We start from the raw sequence: 27073 nt of genomic DNA on the forward strand, positions 1-27073 counted from the left end.
AATCGGATTGAACTTGAATCTGATTGGCTGATTCCATCAGCCAATCAGAATTTTCCTACCTTAATTCCGATTGGCTGATAGAATCCTATCAGCCAATCGGAATTCGAGGGACACCATCTTGGATGACGTCCCTTAAAGGAACCTTCATTCTTCAGTTGGACGTCGGAAGAAGAAGATGGATCCGCGCTGGAGGTCTTCAAGATGGAGCCGTTCGTCATCGGATGAAGATAGAAGATGCCGCTTGGATCAAGATGGTTGCCGGTCCGGATCTCCTCTTCTTCCTGGATAGGATGAAGACTTTGGAGCCTCTTCTGGACCTCTTCAGCTGCTGCTTGATAGAAGACTTCAGCCGGATTATGGATCGCCAGCCCCCGCTTGGGCTTGGATGAAGACTTCGGAGGCTTGGATCAAGACTTCGGAGGACGGATCGGTGAACCCGGCATGGTGAAGATAAGGTAGGAAGGTCTTCAAGGGCTTAGTGTTAGGTTTATTTAAGGGGGGTTTGGGTTAGATTAGGGGTATGTGGGTGGTGGGTTGTAATGTTGGGGGGGGTATTGTATGTTTTTTTTTACAGGCAAAAGAGCTGAATTATTTGGGGCATGCCCCGCAAATGGCCCTTTTCAGGGCTGGTAAGGTAAAAGAGCTTTGAACTTTTTAAATTTAGAATAGGGTAGGGCATTTTTTTATTTTGGGGGTCTTTGTTATTTTATTAGGGGGCTTAGAGTAGGTGTAATTAGTTTAAAATTGTTGTAATATTTTTCTAATGTTTGTAAATATTTTGTTATTTTTTGTAACTTAGTTCTTTTTTATTTTTTGTACTTTAGTTAGTTTATTTAATTGTAGTTATTTGTAGGTATTGTATTTAATTAATTTATTGATAGTGTAGTGTTAGGTTTAATTGTAACTTAGGTTAGGATTTATTTTACAGGTAATTTTGTAATTATTTTAACTATTTTAGCAAATTGTACCTGGTTAAAATAATTACAAAGTTGCCTGTAAAATAAATATTAATCCTAAAATAGCTACAATATAATTATAATTTATATTGTAGCTATATTAGGGTTTATTTTACAGGTAAGTATTTAGCTTTAAATAGGAATAATTTATTTAATAAGAGTTAATTTATTTCGTTAGATTTAAATTATATTTAACTTAGGGGGGTGTTAGGGTTAGACTTAGCTTTAGGGGTTAATACATTTATTAGAGTAGCGGCGAGATACGGTCGGCAGATTAGGGGTTAAATATTGTAGGTAGCTTGCGGCGACGTTGTGGGGGGCAGATTAGGGGTTAATAAATATAATATAGGGGTCGCGGTGTTAGGGGCAGCAGATTAGGGGTACATATGGATAACGTAGGTTGCGGAGGTGTACGGAGCGGCAGATTAGGGGTTAATAATAATATGCAGGGGTCAGCGATAGCGGGGATGGCAGATTAGGGGTTAATAAGTGTAAGGTTAGGGGTGTTTAGACTCAGGGTTCATGTTAGGGTGTTAGGTGCAGACGTAGGAAGTGTTTCCCCATAGGAAACAATGGGGCTGCGTTAGGAGCTGAACGCTGCTTTTTTGCAGGTGTTAGTTTTTTTTTCAACTCAAACTGTCCCATTGTTTCCTATGGGGGAATCGTGCACAAGCACGTTTTTCAAGCTGGCCGCGTCCGTAAGCAACGCTGGTATTGAGAGTTGCAGTTGCGGTAAATATGCTATAAGCTCCTTTTTTGGAGCCTAACGCAGCCCTTCTGTGAACTCTAAATACCAGCGGTATTTAAAAGGTGCGGGGAAAAAAAAGCATGCGTAGCTAACGCACCCCTTTGGCCGCAGAACTCTAGCCGTAAGCCTCCTAACCTAACACCCCCTAAATTAACACAAATTACCTAAACTAAAAAATACTAAAGTTAAACAAAATAAAAAAAGCTAAGATTACAAAAAATAAAAAAGGCTAAAATTACAGAACATAAAAAAACAAATTACCAGTTTAAAAAAGTATACCTAATCCCTATGAAAATAAAAAAGCCCCCCAAAATAAAAACACCCCCTACTCTAAGAATAAACTACCAGTAACCCTTAAAAGGGCATTTTGCAGGGCATTCCTCCAAGATAAACAGCTCTTTTACATTAAAAATACACAAAGTCCCCACTAACAGTAAAATTCCCCAACCACCAAACCCCTCAAAATAAAAAACCTAACATTAAAAAACCTAAACTACCCATTGCCCTGAAAAGGGCATTTGTTGGGCATTGCCCTTAAAAGTGCATTTAGCTCTTTTACAAAATACACTCCCTAGTCTAAATAAAAAAAATAAAAAAAAAGTTTAACCCCCAGGTTGGTACTCACCGTTCCTGAAGTCCGGCGGAGAAGGTCCTGTCCCATGCGGTGAAGTCTTCTTCCAAGTGGCAACCTCTTCTTTCTTCTTCCAGGAACATCCGGCGTGGAGCGGATGGCGGAGCTGAACACCGATGACCGCGGAGCTGAAGACCAGTGACCCTGGAACTGAAGACTGGCGACAGCGGAGCCATGGAGCGTGGAGGATCCTCTTAGTACGATCGCCGCCGTACACTGGATAGTGAATTGAAGGTACACGATTAAAAATGGTGAATTGTTTTGGCTGCGCGTGCAGCCAACATTCTGTTGGCTGCCTCGTGCTGCCAACATTCCATTGAGGATGTGTGCACAACTGCCAACGGCGACTGATATTACAAACGCAATTATAGTATAGATGATTCTGATAGGGAACCTGATTTTAAACAACTTTCCAATTTACCTTCTATTATCAAATTTGCCTCAGTCTCCTAATATCCTTTGTTGAAGGAGCAGCAATGCACAACTGGGAGCTAGATGAACATATTAGGTGATCCTAAGAGCAAGGCAGGTAATTTATAACTATATTTATTTAAAGGGACACTGTACCCAAATTTTTTCTTTTGTAATTCAGAAAGAGCATGCAATTTTAAGCAACTTTCTAATTTAACTCTATTATCAATTTTTCTTTATTCTCTTGCTATCATTATTTGAAAAAGAAGGCATCTAAGCTTTTTTTTGGTTTCAGTACTCTGGACAGCACTATTTTATTGGTGGATGAATTTATCCACCAATCAGCATGGACAACCCAGGTTGTTCACCAAAAATGGGCCGGCATCTAAACTTACATTCTTGCATTTCAAATAAAGATACCAAGAGAATGAAGAAACTTTGATAATAGGAGTAAATTAGAAAGTTGTTTAAAATTTCATGCTCAATCTGAATCACAAAATAAATGTTTTGGGTACAGTGTCCCTTTAAGGCTCACTAATAATTGTAATAGCAAGTTAAATACATCCATGAGTAGTAACAATTGTAACACTGATTTCTGGGCTACGGCCCAAGCTAATGTTGCTAACACAATCCAGCAAGATTGTTACACATTTCTTTATAGCTAACCACATTCAAAGGGACAAAAAAGTCAAAATTAAAGTTTCATGACTCAGATAGAGCATGTAATTTTAAACAATTTTCCAATTTACTTCTATTATAACATTTGTTTGTTCTTTTGGTATCTTTAATTAAAGAGTAAATCTAGGTAGGCTCAGAAGAGCTCAGGAGTGTGCATGTGTCTTTAGTACTCTCAGCAGTGTTTTGCAACATTGAATAACAAAGCTACAAATAAGGTTGCAAAACACTGCTGCCATAGACTACTAAAGACACGTGCACAGTCCTGAGCTCTTCTGAGCCTACCTAGTTTTACTCTTCAATAAAGAATGCAAAAAAACCCAAAGCTATTTTGTTAATAAATAAATTGGGAAGTTGTTTAAAAGTGTGTGCTCTATCTAAATCATGAAAGTTAAATTTTAACTTTACTGTCCCTTTAAGAGAACCTAATGAGATTTAGAAGTTATTTTTCCCAAACAATTTATCTCATTCTCTTTTAAGACACTAATAAATATCCAAGTGATTTTTTAAATTACACTAACTTGGAGATTGAGGAGTGTGGTGTTTAACAAAACAGTCCCTAATAAAACTATACTATTAGATCCTGAGGGATCAAGATCAGAGAATGTGCATGGATATTTATTTAACAAAGGATATCTAAAGATTGAAGCAAATTAGGTAATAGAAGTAAATTGGAATGTTGCTTAAAATTGTATTCTCTATCTGAATCATGAAATCTTTTTTTTGGGTTTAATGGCACTTTAAGGGATCAATTGAATGCTTAAAGGGACACTCAAGTCAAAATAAACTTTTATGATTCAGAAAGAGCAGCAGTTTTAAGACACTTTCCAATTTATCAAATTTTGCACAGTGTTTTTATATTCACACTTTCTGGGGAACAAGATCCTACTGAGCATGTGCAGAAGCTCATAGGGTATATGTATGCTAGTCTGTGATTGGCTGATGTCTGTCACATGATACAGGGAGCAAGAAAATGGGAAAAAACAAAAAAAAAATTTAAAAACAAATCTACTGCTTATTTCAAATACAGAGTAGATGTTAAATTGTTGTCTTTTTATTATGCACTTGTGAATTATGTAATTCTACTGTATTGAGTGGTCCATTAACAAGTATCCTTTTTTTCAGTCCTTTAGACTGTAGTAGTAAATATTGATGGTGATACATAGCACCTATAAGCCATAAGATTCATTAAATGAGGGCACACAAACAATTTAAAGTGGCAGGATCCCTGTGAGTTTGAAAACTATAGTAGTGCTACCAGTTTTCAAACATTTGAAACATGGCTGAACCAATGACAAGAGACATATATGTGCAGTAACCAATCAGCAGCTAATTCTCAGTACTAAATTGCTGCTTCTGAGCCTATCTAGGTATTCTTTTCAACAAATGGATACCAGGAGAACTAAGCACATTAAATAATAGAAATACATTTTAAATCAGTTTAAAATTGCATGCTGTATCTGAATCACAAAAGCAAAAAGTGTGGGTTTTATGTCCCTTTAACCACTTAATGGTTGGGTCCAAGATTTTATCTTCCAAGTCCTACTCCTGTGCATCAGCATTTACCAATACCTCTGTTTTATATTGTATTGTGTTACTATTTATTAGAATAATACAAATCAGATAATCATACCATGAACCCTTGGGTCCCATATAGACAAAACGATAATCATCTCCTTCAATGGCATCCCAATATTCATTTAACCAGTCTGAAGAAAAGTATTTAGGAGTTTGATATATGTCTTGACCTGGGAACTCTCTGAAAAAAGGGGAAATAGTTAAAATTAGCAGCATTTTTAAAGATTTGAACAAAAAAATGAATGAAATAAAAAAACATAATTTATGTAAGAACTTACCTGATAAATTCATTTCTTTCATATTAGCAAGAGTCCATGAGCTAGTGACGTATGGGATATACATTCCTACCAGGAGGGGCAAAGTTTCCCAAACCTCAAAATGCCTATAAATACACCCCTCACCACACCCACAATTCAGTTTAACGAATAGCCAAGAAGTGGGGTGATAAGAAAAAAGTGCGAAAGCATATAAAATAAGGAATTGGAATAATTGTGCTTTATACAAAAAAATCATAACCACCACAAAAAAGGGCGGGCCTCATGGACTCTTGCTAATATGAAAGAAATTAATTTATCAGGTAAGTTCTTACATAAATTATGTTTTCTTTCATGTAATTAGCAAGAGTCCATGAGCTAGTGACGTATGGGATAATGATTACCCAAGATGTGGATCTTTCCACGCAAGAGTCACTAGAGAGGGAGGGATAAAATAAAGACAGCCAATTCCTGCTGAAAATAATCCACACCCAAAATAAAGTTTAATGAAAAACATAAACAGAAGATTCAAAATGAAACAGCTGCCTGAAGTACTTTTCTACCAAAAACTGCTTCAGAAGAAGAAAATACATCAAAATGGTAGAATTTAGTAAAAGTATGCAAAGAGGACCAAGTTGCTGCTTTGCAAATCTGATCAATCGAAGCTTCATTCCTAAACGCCCAGGAAATAGAAACTGACCTAGTAGAATGAGCTGTAATCCTTTGAGGCGGAGTTTTACCCAACTCAACATAGGCATGATGAATTAAAGATTTCAACCAAGATGCCAAAGAAATGGCAGAAGCTTTCTGGCCTTTTCTAGAACCGGAAAAGATAACAAATAGACTAGAAGTCTTTCGGAAAGACTTAGTAGCTTCAACATAATATTTCAAAGCTCTAACAACATCCAAAGAATGCAACGATTTCTCCTTAGAATTCTTAGGATTAGGACATAATGAAGGAACCACAATTTATCTACTAATGTTGTTGGAATTCACAACTTTAGGTAAAAATTCAAAAGAATTTCGCAACACTGCCTTATCCTGATGAAAAATCAGAAAAGGAGACTCACAAGAAAGAGCAGATAATTCAGAGACTCTTCTGGCAGAAGAGATCGCCAAAAGGAACAAAACTTTCCAAGAAAGTAATTTAATGTCCAATGAATGCATAGGTTCAAACGGAGGAGCTTGAAGAGCCCCCAGAACCAAATTCAAACTCCAAGGAGGAGAAATTGACTTAATGACAGGTTTTATACGAACCAAAGCTTTTACAAAACAATGAATATCAGGAAGATTAGCAATCTTTCTGTGAAAAAGAACAGAAAGAGCAGAGATTTGTCCTTTCAAAGAACTTGCGGATAAACCTTTATCTAAACCATCCTGAAGAAACTGTAAAATTCTTGGAATTCTAAAAGAATGCCAAGAAAAATGATGAGAAAGACACCAAGAAATATAAGTCTTCCAGACTCTATAATATATCTCTCTGGATACAGATTTACGAGCCTGTAACATAGTATTAATCACAGAGTCAGAGAAACCTCTTTGACCAAGAATCAAGCGTTCAATCTCCATACCTTTAAATTTAAGGATTTGAGATCCTGATGGAAAAAAGGACCTTGCGACAGAAGGTCTGGTCTTAGCGGAAGAGTCCACGGACGGCAAGAGGCCATCCGGACAAGATCCGCATACCAAAACCTGTGAGGCCATGCCGGAGCTACCAGCAGAACAAACGAGCATTCCTTCAGAATCTTGGAGATTACTCTTGGAAGAAGAACTAGAGGCGGAAAGATATAGGCATGATGATACTTCCAAGGAAGTGATAATGCATCCACTGCTTCCGCCTGAGGATCCCGGGATCTGGACAGATACCTGGGAAGTTTCTTGTTTAGATGAGACGCCATCAGATCTATTTCTGGAAGCTCCCACATTTGAACAATCTGAAGAAATACCTCTGGGTGAAGAGACCATTCGCCCGGATGTAACGTTTGGCGACTGAGATAATCCGCTTCCCAATTGTCTATACCTGGGATATGAACCGCAGAGATTAGACAGGAGCTGGATTCCGCCCAAACCAAAATTTGAGATACTTCTTTCATAGCCAGAGGACTGTGAGTCCCTCCTTGATGATTGATGTATGCCACAGTTGTGACATTGTCTGTCTGAAAACAAATGAACGATTCTCTCTTCAGAAGAGGCCAAAACTGAAGAGCTCTGAAAATTGCACGGAGTTCCAAAATATTGATCGGTAATCTCACCTCCTGAGATTCCCAAACTCCTTGTGCCGTCAGAGATCCCCACACAGCTCCCCAACCTGTGAGACTTGCATCTGTTGAAATTACAGTCCAGGTCGGAAGCACAAAAGAAGCTGGCTTTGCTTTTCTAGAAGGCTTGGATTTATTCCAGACTGGAGATGGTTTCCAAACTGAAACTGCTCCTGAGGATGAAGGATCAGGCTTTTGTTCTTTGTTGAAACGAAAGGAACGAAAACGATTATTAGCCCTGTTCTTACCCTTAGATTTTTTATCCTGTGGTAAAAAAGTTCCTTTCCCACCAGTAACAGTTGAGATAATAGAATCCAACTGAGAACCAAATAATTTGTTACCCTGGAAAGAAATGGAAAGTAGAGTTGATTTAGAAGCCATATCAGCATTCCAAGTTTTAAGCCATAAAGCTCTTCTAGCTAAAATAGCTAGAGACATAAACCTGACATCAACTCTGATACTATCAAAAATGGCATCATAGATAAAATTATTAGCATGTTGAAGAAGAATAATAATATTATGAGAATCATGATCTGTTACTTGTTGCGCTAAAGTTTCCAACCAAAAAGTTGAAGCTGCAGCAACATCAGCCAATGATATAGCAGGTCTAAGAAGATTACCTGAACACAGATAAGCTTTTCTTAGAAAGGATTCAATTTTCCTATCTAAAGGATCCTTAAACGAAGTACCATCCGACGTAGGAATAGTAGTACGTTTAGCAAGGGTAGAAATAGCCCCATCAACTCTAGGGATTTTGTCCCAAAATTCTAATCTGTCAGACGGCACAGGATATAATTGCTTAAAACGTTTAGAAGGAGTAAATGAATTACCCAATTTATCCCATTCTCTGGAAATTACTTCAGAAATAGCATTAGGAACAGGAAAAACTTCTGGAATAACCACAGGAGATTTAAAGACCTTATCTAAACGTTTAGAATTAGTATCAAGAGGACCAGAATCCTAAATTTCTAAAGCAATTAGTACTTCTTTAAGTAAAGAACGAATAAATTCCATTTTAAATAAATATGAAGATTTATCAGCATCAATCTCTGAGACAGCCTTCTTGATGGATTCAGAAACAAAATCTCTTATGTTATCAGGAACATTCTGAACCTTAGATGTTGACGGAACTGCAACAGGCAATGGTACATTACTAAAGGAAATATTATCTGCATTAACAAGTTTGTCATGACAATTAATACAAACAACAGCTGGAGGAATAGCTACCAAAAGTTTACAGCAGATACACTTAGCTTTGGTAGTTCCAGCACTAGACAGCGATTTTCCTGAAGTATCTTCTGACTCAGATGCAACGTGAGACATCTTGCAATATGTAAGAGAAAAAACAACATATAAAGCAAAATTGATCAAATTCCTTAAATGACAGTTTCAGGAATGGGAAAAAAATGCCAATAAACAAGCTTCTAGCAACCAGAAGCAAAGAAAATTTGAGACTGAAATAATGTGGAGACAAAAGCGACGCCCATATTTTTTTGCGCCAAATAAGACGCCCACATTATTTGGCGCCTAAATGCATTTTGGCGCCAAAAATGACGCCACATCCGGAACGCCAACATTTTTGGCGCAAAAGGACGTAAAAAATGACGCAACTTCCGGCGACACGTATGACGCCGGAAACAGAAAAGATTTTTTGCGCCAAAAAGTCTGCGCCAAGAATGACGCAATAAAATGAAGCATTTTCAGCCCCCGCGAGCCTAACAGCCCACAGGGAAAAAAAAAAAGTCAAATTTTTAAGGTAAGAAAAAATGATTGATTCAAATGCATTATCCCAAATATGAAACTGACTGTCTGAAAATAAGGAATGTTGAACATCCTGAGTCAAGGCAAATAAATGTTTGAATACATATATTTAGAACTTTATAAACAAAGTGCCCAACCATAGCTTAGAGTGTCACAGAAAATAAGACTTACTTACCCCAGGACACTCATCTACATATTTGTAGAAAGCCAAACCAGTACTGAAACGAAAATCAGCAGAGGTAATGGTATATAAATAAGAGTATATCGTCGATCTGAAAAGGGAGGTAAGAGATGAATCTCTACGACCGATAACAGAGAACCTATGAAATAGACCCCCTAGAAGGAGATCACTGCATTCAAAATAGGCAATACTCTCCTCACATCCCTCTGACATTCACTGTACGCTGAGAGGAAAACCGGGCTCCAACCTGCTGCGGAGCGCATATCAACGTAGAATCTAGCACAAACTTACTTCACCACCTCCATAGGAGGCAAAGTTTGTAAAACTGAATTGTGGGTGTGGTGAGGGGTGTATTTATAGGCATTTTGAGATTTGGGAAACTTTGCCCCTCCTGGTAGGAATGTATATCCCATACGTCACTAGCTCATGGACTCTTGCTAATTACATGAAAGAAAAAATCCTAGTTAACAACTGCAATTTACAGAAATAGCTTCATAAAAAGATAGACTATGTTTAATTATTATTTTCTTACAGGTTCTAAATCTCATTAACCTACTCATTTTATGAAAAATTAATAAAAAGCCACTATTATCTGTCCCTTACTATTTTAATAATCAGAAAGAATTGTACCCAGAAAATATTTGAATGTGACCAGAAAAATATTTCATACCCATATATAAGCTATTGAAGAACAAAATAAGAGTGGTGAAGAGATCCCGGGTATCTTGGCGTTTAATTAGGTTGTGTACCTGGGTATCTTGGCGTTTAATTAGGGTGTGTACCTGGGTATCTTTGTGTTTAATTAGGGTGTGTACCTGGGTATCTTGGCATTTAAAAAGGGTCTGTACCTGGGTATCTAGGTGTTTAATAAGGGTGTGTACCTGGGTATCTGGGCGTATAATTAGGGTGTGTACCTAGGTATCTTGGCATTTAATTTGGGTGTGTACCTGGGTATCTAGGTGTTTAAAATGGGTCTGTACCTGGGTATCTAGGTGTTTAATAAGGGTGTGTACCTGGGTATCTAGGTGTTTATTTAGGGTGTGTACCTGGGTATCTGGGCATTTAATTAGGGTGTGTACCTGGGTATTTTGGCGTTTAATTAGGGTGTGCACCTGGGTATCTTGGCATTTAATTTGGGTGTGTACCTGGGTATCTAGGTGTTTAATTAGGGTGTGTACCTGGGTATCTTGGCATTTAATTAGGGTGTGTACCTGCGCATGTGCCAGTCTTTCAGATACAGACATCCCTTGGGTGACTGACAGCCGTTCTCTATGTAATCTCTCCAGTAAGTGATGTACTCAAGTAGCAGGATGTGTTCTTTGGGATTCGAGTTATATTCTTTAACATTACAGTTTGCAACAGGTACAACTGCATTTCCTGAAAGATATGAAAAGTCAGGGGGAAAAACATTAATATTAACATAATATTAACAATATTAACATAATCTGTGCCTGGAGAAACCTACAAACATTACTTTATCAATGTCAGCAAATATTGGTTGCAGGATACAGCTTTGGCTCTTGACTTGTTTTTAATTATTCACATTTAGAAACATTGGCCTAGATTTGGAGTTTGGCGGTAGCCGTGAAAACCAGCGTTAGAGGCTCCTAACGCTGGTTTTAGGCTACCGCCGGTATTTGGAGTCAGTCAGGAAAGGGTCTAACGCTCACTTTTCAGCCGCAACTTTTCCATACCGCAGATCCCCTTACGTCAATTGCGTATACTATCTTTTCAATGGGATCTTCCTAACTCTGGTATTTAGAGTCGTGTCTGAAGTGAGCGTTAGAAATCTAACGACAAAACTCCAGCCGCAGAAAAAAGTCAGTAGTTAAGAGCTTTCTGGGCTAACGCCGGTTCATAAAGCTCTTATCTACTGTGCTCTAAAGTACACTAACACCCATAAACTACCTATGTACCCCTAAACCGAGGTCCCCCCACATCGCCGCCACTCTAGTAAATTTTTTTAACCCCTAATCTGCCGACCGCCACCTACGTTATCCTTATGTACCCCTAATCTGCTGCCCCTAACACCGCCGACCCCTATATTATATTTATTAACCCCTAACCTGCCCCCCTCAACGTCGCCTCCACCTGCCTACACTTATTAACCCCTAATCTGCCGAGCGGATCTCACCGCTACTATAATAAAGTTATTAACCCCTAATCCGCCTCACTCCCGCCTCAATAACCCTATAATAAATAGTATTAACCCCTAATCTGCCCTCCCTAACATCGCCGACACCTAACTTCAATTATTAACCCCTAATCTGCCGACCGAATCTCGCCGCTATTCTAATAAATGGATTAACCCCTAAAGCTAAGTCTAACCCTAACACTAACACCCCCCTAAATTAAATATAATTTAAATCTAACGAAATAAATTAACTCTTATTAAATAAATTATTCCTATTTAAAGCTAAATACTTACCTGTAAAATAAATCCTAATATAGCTACAATATAAATTATAATTATATTATAGCTATTTTAGGATTAATATTTATTTTACAGGTAACTTTGTAATTATTTTAACCAGGTACAATAGCTATTAAATAGTTAAGAACTATTTAATAGCTAAAATAGTTAAAATAATTACAAAATTACCTGTAAAATAAATCCTAACCTAAGTTACAATTAAACCTAACACTACACTATCAATAAATTAATTAAATAAAATACCTACAATTAAAACTAACACTACACTATCAATAAATTAATTAAATACAATATCTACAAATAAATACAATGAAATAAACTAACTAAAGTACAAAAAATAAAAAAGAACTAAGTTACAAAAAATAAAAAAATATTTACAAACATCAGAAAAATATTACAACAATTTTAAACTAATTACACCTACTCTAAGCCCCCTAATAAAATAACAAAGACCCCCAAAATAAAAAAATGCCCTACCCTATTCTAAATTACTAAAGTTCAAAGCTCTTTTACCTTACCAGCCCTGAACAGGGCCCTTTGCGGGGCATGCCCCAAAGAATTCAGCTCTTTTGCCTGTAAAAAAACCCCATACAATACCCCCCCCAACATTACAACCCACCACCCACATACCCCTAATCTAACCCAAACCCCCCTTAAATAAACCTAACACTAAGCCCCTGAAGATCTTCCTACCTTGTCTTCACCATGCCAGGTATGACCGATCGTTCCAGGCTCCGAAATCTTCATCAAAGGCCAAGCGGGGGCTAGACATCCATCATCCGACGGCTGAAGAAGTCCAGAAGAGGCGCCAAAGTCTTCATCCTATCCGGGAAGAAGAGTAGATCCGGACCGGCAACCATCTTCTTCCAAGCGGCATCTTCTATCTTCATCCGATGAGGACCGGCTCCATCTTGAAGACCTCCACCGCGGACCCATCTTCTTCCGACGACGACTTCCCGACGAATGACGGTTCCTTTAAGGGACGTCATCCAAGATGGCGTCCCTCGAATTCCGATTGGCTGATAGGATTCTATCAGCCAATCGGAATTAAGGTAGGAAAATTCTGATGGAATCAGCCAATCAGAATCAAGTTCAATCCGAATCAGCGGTGGCTGATCGGAACAGCCAATAGAATGCAAGCTCAATCTGATTGGCTGATTGAATCAGCCAATCGGATTGAACTTGATTCTGATTGGCTGATTCCATCAGCCAATCAGAATTTTCCTACCTTAATTCCGATTGGCTGATAGAATCCTATCAGCCAATCGGAATTCGAGGGACGCCATCTTGGATGATGTCCCTTAAAGGAACCGTCATTCGTCGGGAAGTCGTCGTCAGAAGAAGATGGGTCTGCGGTGGAGGTCTTCAAGATGGAGCCGGTCCTCATCGGATGAAGATAGAAGATGCCGCTTGGAAGAAGATGGTTGCCGGTCCGGATCTACTCTTCTTCCCGGATAGGATGAAGACTTTGGAGCCTCTTCTGGACTTCTTCAGCCGTCGGATGATGGATGTCTAGCCCCCGCTTGGGCTTAGATGAAGATATAGGAGCCAGGACGGATCGGTGTGATACCCGGTGAGGTGAAGACAAGGTAGGAAGATCTTCAGGGGCTTAGTGTTAGGTTTATTTAAGGGGGGTTTGGGTTAGATTAGGGGTATGTGGGTGGTGGGTTATAATGTTGGGGGGGTATTGTATGTGTTTTTTTACAGGAAAAAGAGCTGAATTTCTTGGGGCATGCCCCGCAAAGGGCCCTGTTCAGGGCTGGTAAGGTAAAAGAGCTTTGAACTTTTGTAATTTAGAATAGGGTATGGCATTTTTTATTTTGGGGGTCTTTGTTATTTTATTAGGGGGCTTAGAGTAGGTGTAATTAGTTTAAAATTGTTGTAATATTTTTCTTATGTTTGTAAATATTTTTTTATTTTTTGTAACTTAGTTCTTTTTTATTTTTTGTACTTTAGTTAGTTTATTTCATTGAAGTTATTTGTAGGTATTGTATTTAATTAATTTATTGATAGTGTAGTGTTAGGTTTAATTGTAGGTAATTGTAGGTATTGTATTTAATTAATTTATTGATAGTGTAGTGTTAGGTTTAATTGTAACTTAGGTTAGGATTTATTTTACAGGTAATTTTGTAATTATTTTAACTATTTTAGCTATTAAATAGTTCTTAACTATTTAATAGCTATTGTACCTGGTTAAAATAAATACAAAGTTACCTGTAAAATAAATATTAATCCTAAAATAGCTATAATATAATTATAATTTATATTGTAGCTATATTAGGATTTATTTTACAGGTAAGTATTTAGCTTTAAATAGGAATTATTTATTTAATAAGAGTTAATTAATTTCGTTAGATTTAAATTATATTTAAGTTAGGGGGGTGTTAGTGTTAGGGTGAGACTTAGCTTTAGGGGTTAATACATTTATTAGAACAGCGGTGAGCTCCAGTCGGCAGATTAGGGGTTAATGATTGAAGTTAGGTGTCGGCGATGTTAGGGAGGGCAGATTAGGGGTTAATACTATTTATTATAGGGTTAGTGAGGCGGATTAGGGGTTAATAACTTTATTATAATAGCGGTGCAGTCCGGTCGGCAGATTAGGGGTTAATAAGTGTAGGCAGGTGGAGGCGACGTTGTGGGCGGCAGATTAGGGGTTAATAAATATAATATAGGGGTCGGCGGTGTTAGGGACAGCAGATTAGGGGTACATAGGGATAATGTAAGTAGCGGCGGTTTACGGAGCGGCAGATTAGGGGTTAATAATAATATGCAGGGGTCAGCGATAGCGGGGGTGGCAGAATAGGGGTTAATAAGTGTAAGGTTAGGGGTGTTTAGACTCGGGGTACATGTTAGAGTGTTAGGTGCAGACGTAGGAAGTGTTTCCCCATAGCAAACAATGGGGCTGCGTTAGGAGCTGAACGCGGCTTTTTTGCAGGTGTTAGGTTTTTTTTCAGCTCAAACAGCCCCATTGTTTTCTATGGGGGAATCGTGCACGAGCACGTTTTTGAGGCTGGCCGCGTCCGTAAGCAACTCTGGTATCGAGAGTTGAAGTTGCGTTAAATATGCTCTACGCTCCTTTTTTGGAGCCTAACGCAGCCATTCTGTGGACTCTCAATACCAGAGTTATTTTAAAGGTGCAGCCAGAAAAAAGCCAGCGTTAGCTACGCGGGTAGTTACCGACAAAACTCTAAATCTAGCCGATAGATTTTGACGGCAGATAAGAGTCATTGGCCTAGCAAGTCTGCCCGATATTTCCTAAAAGTATAAACTTATCGAGTTCGTAGGACAGCCTAATACTTATCCCAGGCATTCTTAAAGTCTCCACAGTGTTTGTCATTACCCTTCAGCTTGAGATCATAAACCCTTGTTCTTGAATTTTTCTTTTTATGAAAAATATTCACAGCCTCAGCTTTACTAAGCCCTTTAATATACTTAATATCACATCACCCCTTTCCCCTCTCTCCTCTGAGCTATATATATTTAGGTAATTAAGCCTCTCCTGGTACGTTTTATTCTTTAGACCATGTACCATTTTGGTAGCAATATTTTGCACAGATTCCAGTTTGTTTATATCCTTTTAGTGATATGGCCTCCGGAACTGCACACAATACTCAAGATGAGGCCTAACTAATGATCTGTAAAGTGGCATAAGAACCTTACTATTAGAGATATGGCCTCCGGAACTGCACACAATACTCAAGATGAGGCCTAACTAATGATCTGTAAAGTGGAATAAGAACCTTACTATTAGAGATATGGCCTCCAGAACTGCACACAATACTCAAGATGAGGCCTTACTAATGATTGTAAAGTGGCATAAGAACCTTACTATTAGAGATATGGCCTCCAGAACTGCACACAATACTCAAGATGAGGCCTAACTAATGATCTGTAAAGTGGCAAAAGAACCTTACTATTAGAGATATGGCCTCCGGAACTGCACACAATACTCAAGATGAGGCCTAACTAATGATCTGTAAAGTGGCATAAGAACCTTACTATTAGAGATATGGCCTCCAGAACTGCACACAATACTCAAGATGAGGCCTTACTAATGATTGTAAAGTGGCATAAGAACCTTACTATTCCTGCTGCAAATACCTCTACCAATACATCTAAGCATTCTGCTGGCCTTACTCGGTGCAGTACTACATTGTTTACTAAATTTTAAATGATCTGAAATAATAATTCCCAATTCTCGTTCCTTATTTGTAACAGACAGTAAAGTGCCATTGAGTTAGTAAATAATAGTAAATAACGTTTGGATCTTTCCTAAATGCATTATTTTACGCTTTGCAGTGTTAAACTTTAGAGCTCAGACATAGCTCGGTAGCACACAGCCTAGCTGGCTCCTAAGTTTCAAATGCAATTTTTGCTTTATGTCTCCTATAACTGTAATTTCTTACAAAGGTTTTAAAGGACCACTCAATGCAGTAGAATTGCATAATTAACATGCATTATAAAAAGGCAATGATATAACACCTACTCAATTTCAAATAAGCAGTAAAAAAAATTCTTACAAATTATTTTTTCCCACCCCCTGTATCATGTGAAAAACATCAGCCAATCACAGACTAGTATATGTATACCCTGTGAGCTTGTGCACATGCTCAGTTGGAGCTTGTTCCTTAGAAAATATGTTTATAAAAAGACTGTGCAAAATTTGATCATGGAAGTAAATTGGATATTGTCTTAAACTGCTGCTCTATCTGAATCCTAAAAGTTTATTTTGACTTGAGTGTCCTTTAAATGTTATATTGTGCATTTAACGAGACATTAAACTGCTAAGCACAACTACAGTAGCAGGATTACTATTCACTGTGCTGCTTTTATCCTTCCGTGCCTCTCTGCTGTCACAGGGTGCAGGAATATGTGAGCACCAAACGGTGGCGCCCAGTATCAAGATGTGGAGTTTCACCAACCAGTACACTGATCAGCCACAACATTAAAACCACTGGCAGGTGAAGTGACTAACATTGATTATGTTGTCACAATGGCACCTGTCAACGGGTGGGATAAATTAGGCAGCAAGTGAATAGTCAGTTCTTGAATTTCATGTGTTGGAAGCAGGAAAAAAGGAAATTTATTCTTACCTGATAAATGTGTTTCTTTTAAGATACGATGAGTCCACGGATTTCATCCTTACTTGTGGGATATCGCCTCCTGGTCAGCAGGAGGAGGCAAAGAGCACAACAGCAGAGCTGTATATATAGCTCTTCCTTTCCCTCCCACTCCAGTCATTCGACCGAAGTTAGGAAGAAAAGGAAAAGTCAAGGTGCAGAGGTGACTGAAGTTTAACAAAAAGAAAGACCTGTCTCAGAAAAACAGGGTGGGCCGTGGACTCATCGTATCTTAAAAGAAACAAATTTATCAGGTAAGAATAAATTTCCTTTTCTTTTAAAAGAAACAATGAGTCCACGGATTTCATTCTTACTTGTGGGATACAGTACCAAAGCTATAGTACACGGATGAAAAGGGAGGGACAAGGCAGGGAACCTAAACGGAAGGCACCACTGCTTGAAGAACTTTCCTCCCAAAAACAGCCTCAGACGAGGCAAAAGTATCAAATTTGTAAAATTTGGATAAAGAAAGAAAGAGAGGTAGCCGTAGCTTTCGGATCCCTACGTTTCCCAGAAAAAAACAACAAACAAGGAAGACGATTGACAAAAATCCTTAGTTGCCTGTAAGTAAAACTCCAAAGCACGGACCACGTCCAAATTATGTAACAGCCGCTCCTTCTTAGAAGAAGGATTAGGACACAAGGAAGGAACAACAATTTCCTGATTAATATTCTTATTTTAAACAACCTTAGGAAGAAAACCGGGTTTGGTTCGTAACACCACCTTATCCGAATGGAAAATAAGATAAGGAGAATCACATTGTAATGCCGAAAGCTCAGATACTCTTCGAGCAGAAGAAATAGCAACCAAAAATAAAACTAAATTCAAACTCCAAGGAGGAGCAATTGGTCTAAATACAGGCCTGATTCTAGTCAGGGCTTGACAAAAAGATTGGACATCTGGAACATCAGCCAGACGCTTGTGTAACAAAATAGACAAAGCAGAAATCTGTCCTTTTAAGGAACTTGCTGAAAACCCTTTCTCCAATCCTTCTTGGAGAAAAGACAAAATCCTGGGAATCCTAACCCTTCTCCATGAGTAGCCCCTGGATTCACACCAATAAAGATATTTACGCCATATCTTATGGTAAATCTTCCTAGTCACAGGCTTACGTGCCTGAATCAAGGTATCTATAACCGAATCAGAAAACCCTTGCTTAGATAAAATTAAGCGTTCAATCTCCAAGCAGTTAGCTGCAGAGAAACTAGATTCGGATGATGGAAGGGTCCCTGAATGAGGTCTTTCCTCAATGGAAGCTTCCCCGGTGGCTGAGATGACATGTCCACCAGATCAGCATACCAAGTCTTGCGAGGCCACGCAGGAGCAATGAGGATCACTGATGCCCTCTCCTGTTTGACTCGAGCAATCCCCCGGGGAAGGAGAGCAAATGGAGGGAACACATAAGCTAGGCTGAAAGACCAAGGCACTGCCAAGACATCTATCAGCTCGGCCTGGGGATCCCTGGACCTGGACCCGTATCTCAGAAGCTTGGCATTCTGACGAGATGCCATGAGATCCAACTCTGGCCTGCCCCATCTGAGAATCAGGTTGGAAAATACCTCCGGATGGAGTTCTCATTCTCTCGGATGAAATGTCTGTCTGCTCAGAAAATCCGCTTCCCAGTTTTCCACACCCGGGATGTGGATCGCAGACAGATAACAAAAGTGAGACTCCACCCACTGTATTATCTTGGCTACTTCCGTCACCGCTAAGGAACTCCTTCTTCCTCCCTGATGATTGATGTAAGCTACAGTCGTAATGTTGTCCGGCTAGAATCTGATGAATTGGGCCGAAGCCAACTGAGGCCAAGCCTGAAGCGCATTGAATATTGCTCTCAACTCTAGGATATTGATGGGAAGTAGAGACTCCGCTCGAGTCCATACACCCTGAGCCCTCAGGGTGTTCCAGACTGCTCCCCATCCTATCCGGCTGGCGTCCGTTGTCACTATCACCCAAGAGGGTTTGCGGAAACATGTCCCCTGGGACAGATGATCCAGCGAAAACCACCATAGAAGAGAGTCCCTTGTCTCCTGATCTAGATTTATTTGAGGAGATACATTTGTATAATCTCCATTCCACTGTCTGAGCATGCTCAGTTGCAGAGGTCTGAGATGAAAACGAGCAAACAGAATGATGTCCATTGCTGTTACCATCAATCCAATTACCTCCATGCACTGAGCCACTGATGGCCGAGCATTGGTCTGAAGGGCTCGGCATGTATTCAGAATCTTTAACTTTCTGACCTCTGTCAAAAAGATTTTCATGAATAGAGTCGATTAGAGTTCCCAAGAAAGGAACCCTTGTCTGTGGAACTAGCGAACTCTTTTCCAGATTCACCTTCCACCCGTGAGTCCTCAGGAAGGATAGAACAATGTCGGTATGAGACTTTGCTAGCTGATAAGACGATGCCTGGATCATAATATCATCCAGATAAGGCGCCACTGCAATGCCCCGCGGTCTAAGAACCGCCAGCAGAGACCCCAGAACTTTTGTGAAATTTCTGGGTGCCGTGGCCAGACCGAAAGGAAGAGCCACGAACTGAAAATGTTTGTCCAGAAAGGCAAACCTCAGGAACTTGTGATGAACTCTGTGGATAGGAAAATGAAGATATGCATCCTTTAGATCCACGGTAGTCATAAATTGACCCTCCTGGATCAATGGAAGAATGGTACGGATAGTTTCCATCTTGAAGGATGGAACTCTGAGAAACTTGTTTAGACTTTTGAGGTCTAAATAAGGTCGGAACGTTCCCTCTTTTTTGGGAACTACAAAGAGATTTGAATAAAAAACGCCTCTCTTTTTATCTGGTCTGCAGATAATCGAGAAAGAAGAAACCTTCCTCTGGGGGAAGAGTTTCTTTACTCCAACTGATATCCCTGAGACACAATTTCTAGTGTCCAGGGATCCTGAACATCTCTTATCCAAGCCTGGACGATGAGAGAGAGTCTGCCCCCCACTAGATCCGGTCCCGGATCAGGGGCCGACCCTTCATGCTGACTTGGAAACAGCAGCAGGCTTCTTGGATTGTTTACCCTTGTTCCAAGACTGATTGGGTCTCCAAGTGGACTTGGGTTGAGAAAAGTTCTCTTCCTGTTTAGAGGAAGGGGAAGAGGGAACTCCCTTGAAATTTCGAAAGGAATGAAAATTACTCTGTCGACCTCTCTGTTTGGATTTTTTATCCTGCGGGAGGAGATGACCCTTACCTCCCGTGATGTCAGAAATAATTTCCTTCAAGTCAGGCCCAAACAGGGTCTTCCCCTTGTAAGGAATAGCCAAAAGCTTAGACTTGGATGACACATCCGCAGACCAAGACTTCAACCATAAAGCCCTGCATGCTAAGATGGCAAAGCCCAAACTCTTAGTCGCCAATTTAGTAATCTGCAGCAAAGCATCCGTAATAAACAAATTAGCTAACTTAAGAGCTTTAATCCGATCCTGTATCTCTTCCAAAGGAGTCTCAGTCTTAAGAGACTCTTCCAGAGCATCAAACCAATAAGCGGCCACACTGGTGACTGTGACAATGCAAGCCGCAGGTTGCAACAGGAATCCTTGATGAACGTAAATTTCTTAAGGAGACCCTCCAATTTCTTATCCATAGGGTCCTTAAACGCACAACTATCCTCAATAGGAATAGTAGTACGCTTGGCCATAGTAGAAACAGCACCCTCAACTTTAGGGACCATCTGCCAAGAATCTCTAATAGCGTTGGCTATAGGGTACATTTTTTTAAAAAACTGGAGAAGGAGAGAAGGGAATACCTGGTCTCTCCCATTCTTTTGCAATAATCTCTGAAGTCCTCTTCGGAACTGGAAATACATCCAAATAAGATGGAACTTCCAAGTATCTGTCCAGCTTACTCAATTTCTCTGGAGGGCCCACTATTGAGTCACAATCATCCAGAGTAACCAACACCTCCCTAAGCAATAAACGGAGGTGCTCAAGCTTAAACCTGAAAGAAACTACAACAGAATCAGTCAGACGTAAAGCACTCCCTGATTCAGAAAGTTCACCTTCGGAGAGTACCTCAGTACCCTCCAACTCAGAACCCCGGGAGGGTACTTCCGCAATCGCCATCTTAGTATCAGAGGCTGAATTTACTACATAGTTGTCCTGTCTTGAACGCTTGCCGTGCGATATGGGAAAATTAGCTAACGCATCAGAAAGCGTAGAGGACATCACTGCAGCTATGTCTTTTAATGTAAAAGCTGCAGAAACTGGTGAAATACAAGGTCCCGCTTGAGCGGGCATTAAGGGCTGTGAAGCTTGGGGAGAAAGAAGCGGCATACTCTGCATCTCATCAGTAGACCCCTGAGAAGCATCCGCTTTAGGGAATTTTTTATCAAAGAAAATTTGTTCTCTATAATGTAAAGCCCTCTCAATGCATGAGGGACAAAATGGAGCAGGACGTTCCACAGTGGCATCCAAACACATAGAACACACTACAGTCTGGATATCATCTGAATCAATTTGGTCTTTAAATTATAGGCTTTTAATTTATAGTCAATCAGTATAGAAATATCAGCACAGACTAAAAATCTGTCAGAATATTTTAGACCTGACCAGATACTGTGCCTTTAAAAATAAAAAAGTATTAACATATGTCAGTTACACTGAAAAAAGTTAACGATATAAGTACCCCTTAGGATGAAATATAACCTAGCACCTCGCCTCAACAGCTCTGCTGAGGCACCTACCTGTCCCCACGGTCCTCCGACCACACCTAGGAACTGAACCGGAATGTAGTTCACAAACGCACAAGACCGCTTGCTTCACTGTCAACCATGCGGTCGTGGCGTTATTCGCAGAGTGATCCTCAGCAGTCGGGACTTCCACAATGATAATCTCTGCGTGGCAATGAAAGTCAAGCGTGCCAAAGAAAGCCCCGCCCATCGTGGGCGTCCCATCGGCCATCAAAAATCCGCTTCCCTAACAGACAGCAGCTCCTTCTCTCAGAAAGACCGGATCATAAAAACAAAACACAGCCGTAAACCGGAGTCTTATAGCAAGACTCCGGTAACACACCCCCAGCGTCAAAACGTATAAGCACACTATAGCAGTGACCTATACAAGCCCCACCCTGTTAACATACATTAGGCCAAATAAATATATTAGCTCCATAATGTAAGCACTTGTGTCGGTTGACATTCCCATGAAAACTCACACACACTGTTACAGAAAGCAGCCCTACTTCCAGAGAGCTCTTGTTCCCCAACAGATCAGAAGTACACAGTCCATTCTGAGGTAGCAAGTGTCCCAGAAAGAAAAAAGACTGCACTTACCTCTGTGCTGATCGACAGCATGAGAAGCCCCACAGGATCAAGAGGTCTTCTCCCTCCTGCAGCTCTGTGGACACAACAGGGTCTTAGATAATATCTGCCAAGACCATCAGCATCTGAAGGGCAGCACTAATATGGGAGGCGCAGTGAGAATTTAATTCCACCAGTTCCCATTGCTCTAAAGCCACCTGTAGCTCTACTCTAGAGGCTGACAAGGAATACGGCTACACCCTATAGTAAAATAGCACTCACTGGTACCATTTTAAAAATAATAAACTCTTGATTGAAGAATCTAAACTAACACCTCACTTTGCCTCTTCCTATCACTAACACAGGCAAAGAGAATGACTGGAGTGGGAGGGAAGGGAAGAGCTATATATACAGCTCTGCTGTGTTGCTCTTTGCCTCCTCCTGCTGACCAGGAGGCGATATCCCACAAGTAAGGATGAAATCCGTGGACTCATCGTATCTTTTAAAAGAAATTGGCAAGTAAAATATCTGAGTGACTTTGACAAATAGTGATAGCTTGACAACTGGGTGAGAACATCTCCAAAATGGTATCTAGTACCTACAAAAACTGGTCAAACAGTGAAAGGGCATCAAGGTCATGGGTGCCCAAGGCTCATTGATACATGTGGGATGCAAAGGCTAGCCTGTGTAGTCCGATTACACAGAAGAGCTACTGTAGCTGAAATCGATTAAAAAAACAAATGCTGGCCATGATAGAAAAGTGTCAGAACACACAGTGCATTTCAGTTTGCTGTGTATAGGACTGCATAGCCGCATACCAGACAGAGTGCCTATGATGACACCCTGTCCACCGCTGAAAGTGCCTTCAATGGGGATGTAAGCGTCAGAACTGGACTATGGAGCAAGTAATATGATCTGATGAATCACATTTTCTTTAAGATCAGGTGGGTGGCTGGGTACGTGTGCATTGTTTACCTGGGGGAAGAAATGGAAGCAAGATGTACTATGGGAAGAAGGCAGCCCAGCAGAGGCAGTGTTATGCTCTGGGCAATGTTCTGCTGGGAAACCTTGAGTCCTGGCATTCATGTGGATGTTACTTTGATACGTACCACCTACCTAGAGAACACGTACACCCCTTCATGGCAATGGCGTCTCCTTCATGACACTGGCTTCTTTCAGCTGGATAATGCACTCCGGTTTAAGGAACATGACAAAGAGTTCATGGCGTTGCCTTGGTCTCCAAATTTCCCAGCTCAATCTGATTGAGCATCTGTGGGATGTGCTACAACAAGAAATCTGATTCATGGAGGCCCCCACCTTGCAGGACTTAAATGATCTGCTGCTAATGTCTTGGTGCCAGATACCACCGGACATGTTCAGAGGTCTTGTGGAGTCCATACCTCGACGCCTCAGAGCTGGCAGCACAAGGGGACCTACACAATATCAGGCAGATGGTTTTAATGTTGTGGCTGATCAGTGTAAAGGGTTAACATAAGAGAACAGTCTGAAAAGAGATCTCCTGGTACAAAACTATTGTGTTGAAGTTGTATCCTGCAGTTTAATGTTACTTAAAGATGTGCTGTACCTGCAGACCAAAACAAGACCATGAAAGATTTGTCTCACTGCACTTTTCCTATCCTTACACTAGTATGAGGGAGTCAATGTTTAAAACAGACATTGGAAGCGAAATAAGTAAGGCATTGTGAAGCGAACTGATTCCTTGCTTCCATGAAGGTAGTTTTCTATATAGATGTGCTTTACAATAATCTATCTTATATGTGTGTGTATAAATCCACAGTTAGATGATTTTGTCACTTAGTAAATCATCAAGGATGGTTCCCTGTACCTGTAGACACAGCATTTAAGCTGCTCCCTATGAAGATATCCCTGACAATACATCTAATCTGTATTGTCGGGTCATTTAGATACAGATATAAATTTACTTCGGCACTAAACAAGCAATTATTGTGTAAATGTTGCAGGGTCACAGTTATGAGTAATGCTCGATGTACTACAGCTTCTCTGGGGATAGTGAGGAGAAAATTTTTTTTAAGAGGTAATTCACAGAAAACCAGGCACAATACATAATGAATGAAAATAATAACATTTGGTTTTCTATTAACTAAAGTTAAAGGGACAGTCAACACTTACTTTAACATGTTTTTATATTGAAAATAACAAAACGGAGGTCCGCCTACACTATACCCCTCCTGCCTTGCCGCCTTGCTTCTGTCCTAATCAGCGGCGCTAACTACTCTAATACCCGGTAAATATGGATGCCGGACTCCCCCCACCATTACGTAGCTGCCTTCTTCTTCAACTGATAAGCAAATCAGAATCCAGTCCTCGGACTGAAATTGCACGCGCTTGCAATTTCTGTCCGATGCCTGGATTCTGATTTGCTTATAAGTTGAAGAAGAAGGCAGCTACGTAATGGTGGGGGGAGTCCGGCATCCATATTTACTGGGTATTAGAGTAGTTAGCGCCGCTGATTAGGACAGAAGCAAGGCGGCAAGGCAGGAGGGGTATAGTGTAGGCGGACCTCCGTTTTGTTATTTTCAATATAAAAACATGTTAAAGTAAGTGTTGACTGTCCCTTTAAACATATTACGCAAAATTACATTTTGTTTTTAACATCCATCTGCATGGTTTTCCTTTCTTGAATACACTCCTAAATTAAAGGGACACTGAACCCAATTTTTTTCTTTTGTGATTCAGATAGAGCATGCAATTTTAAGCAACTTTCTAATTTACTCCTATTATCAAATTTTCTTTATTCTCTTGGTATCTTTATTTGAAAAGCAAGAATGTAAGTTTATGTGCCGGCCCATTTTTGGTGAACAACCTGGGTTGTTCTTGCTGATTGGTGGATAAATTCACCCACCAATAAACAAGTGCTTTCCAGGGTACTGAACCAAAAATTGTCTGGCTCCTTAGCTTAGATGCCTTCTTTTGCAAATAAAGATAGCAAGAGAACGAAGAAAAATTGATAATAGGAGTAAATTAGAAAGTTGCTAAATATTGCATGCTCTATCTGAATCACGAAAGAAAACATTTGGGTTCAGTGCCCCTTTAAGTCACAATGGCCCCTCGGGCCGGTCACAACAAAAGGATTAGCTTTGATAGAACCACATAAGTCTCTGCTATAGTGATGTTGCTAAACATTGTTTATCCAGAGACAGAGCTGTCTTCACTTTCTGCGATGAGATTATTGTTTTAGTGAATTTTTTTCTGCATGTCATTTTGAAATGAAATTCATTTTTAAATTAGACTGTTACACTAAAGCACCAGCTCAATTGCAATGTGAGGATAAAGCAATTTTTAAAAGTTTTATCTTTATCATTGATTGGTGCAGTTGAAAATGAAGCAGCGCTGCAAAGCAAAAGCGCTTTACCTTTCAGCAGACAGGCTGCATTATCTGTGATGACATCTCACATCACAGCATTTTCTGTCAAATTGTAAGATGGCACTGAGTTTTACTTTGGGTCTAGCTCCACTAGCAACAACCCCCACCCTGCAACCTTACCCAAAATAAATCTGTTCTCCAGCAAGGACTAAAGGGTTACTGGTGAAATCCAAACAAAATGAAAGGGATACAAAACCCAGAAAAAATATATTCTGATGCAGACAAATGAAGATACCAAGAGAATGAAGAAACAATGAGAATAAGAGTAAATTAGAAAGTTGCTTAAAAATGCCTGCCCTATCTGACTCATGAAAGAAAATGTGGGTTTCGTATTACTTTAAGCAGTTTTAGGGGTTTCCTTGTTGTTATTTAGAGGAATGAGAGATATAAGCCTGGATCTTACATATACTTTGGTATTTCCTTTAGTTCCCATCTACCATGGCTAAACTCTCATGTAACCACCTATGCCATTTAAATTAACAGTACATGTATGTGTAAAAACTCAAATGTTCTATTATTGTAAAGCATTTTTTTAAGAAATTCATTTATTTGGCTTATGTTTTATCCTGCAATGAAGTTTAATACCTTGTTATTATATGCCAGAGCAAATGTTAATGTTTATGTTAAGTTCATCTAACACTGTTTTAAGGATTGCTTAGTGTTAAGTATATGAAATGGTTAACCTTGTGAATACTCTTTACTGCCCTCTTGTGGGTATATAAATTAACTTTGTATCAGTGTTCTTAATTGCATGATTAAGGGAGGTTTACTCTCGAAACGTTGCTACTTTGTTATGTTTGTGCTCAATAAATAATTGAATTCCACAGTTTGCTGCCTACCTATCTTGGATTTTTAGAGCAAATGAGGACACAGCTGGTAAGCCAATAAGGAACACACACGTGAATATGCTCCATGAATTGGTTATATCCTTATCTGGAGCAGAATGGGGTGTCCAGGGGTGTAACTTGTGAGGGTTTTATGATATTAAAGCATGTAAATTTGTATCTACAGTGACAGGCAAAACATTTACAATTGAAACGTGTCAATTGCAGATCCACATATGTACTATATTTAATAGTATGCAAACAGTGCCACCTGCAGTACGTACGCAAAACAACATGAGAAGTGAGAATCAGGATACGAGAACACTTGGGAATCTCTTGATTATAAGAAAAGAGCAAAGAGAATTTCTACACTTGCCAGACACTTTATTGAATGCAATGGCAGAAAGACAGAGTCCTTCTCTTGGAACATAAAAGAAATTGAGTAGAACAAGGATATCTTAGGGATTGAATCTGAGTTGGGAACAATTGCACAGAAATCGTGTTGTTTATTCAACCCCCCCCCCCTTCTCCCCCTTTTTATGCAACAAAGATGTCTCTATGATTAATGTCTGAGAGCAGTGGATAATGAT

At 39.7% G+C, this 27073-nt stretch overlaps 1 protein-coding gene across 1 annotated transcript in view; it reads right to left on the reverse strand.

The window, feature by feature from the left end:
• The window catches only part of JMJD4 (jumonji domain containing 4), a 94148-nt gene that overhangs the window by 37950 nt on the left and 29125 nt on the right, over window positions 1-27073 (reverse strand). The window contains exons 2-3 of the mRNA XM_053713734.1: window positions 10665-10830; window positions 5055-5180 (exon numbers count right to left, since the gene is read on the reverse strand). Of these exons, the coding sequence (XP_053569709.1) occupies window positions 5055-5180; window positions 10665-10830 (292 nt within the window). The remainder of the gene's footprint in view (window positions 1-5054; window positions 5181-10664; window positions 10831-27073) is intronic.

The sequence above is a fragment of the Bombina bombina genome, chromosome 5 (assembly GCF_027579735.1).
Source record: "Bombina bombina isolate aBomBom1 chromosome 5, aBomBom1.pri, whole genome shotgun sequence".
NCBI classification, from domain to species: Eukaryota; Metazoa; Chordata; class Amphibia; order Anura; family Bombinatoridae; genus Bombina; species Bombina bombina.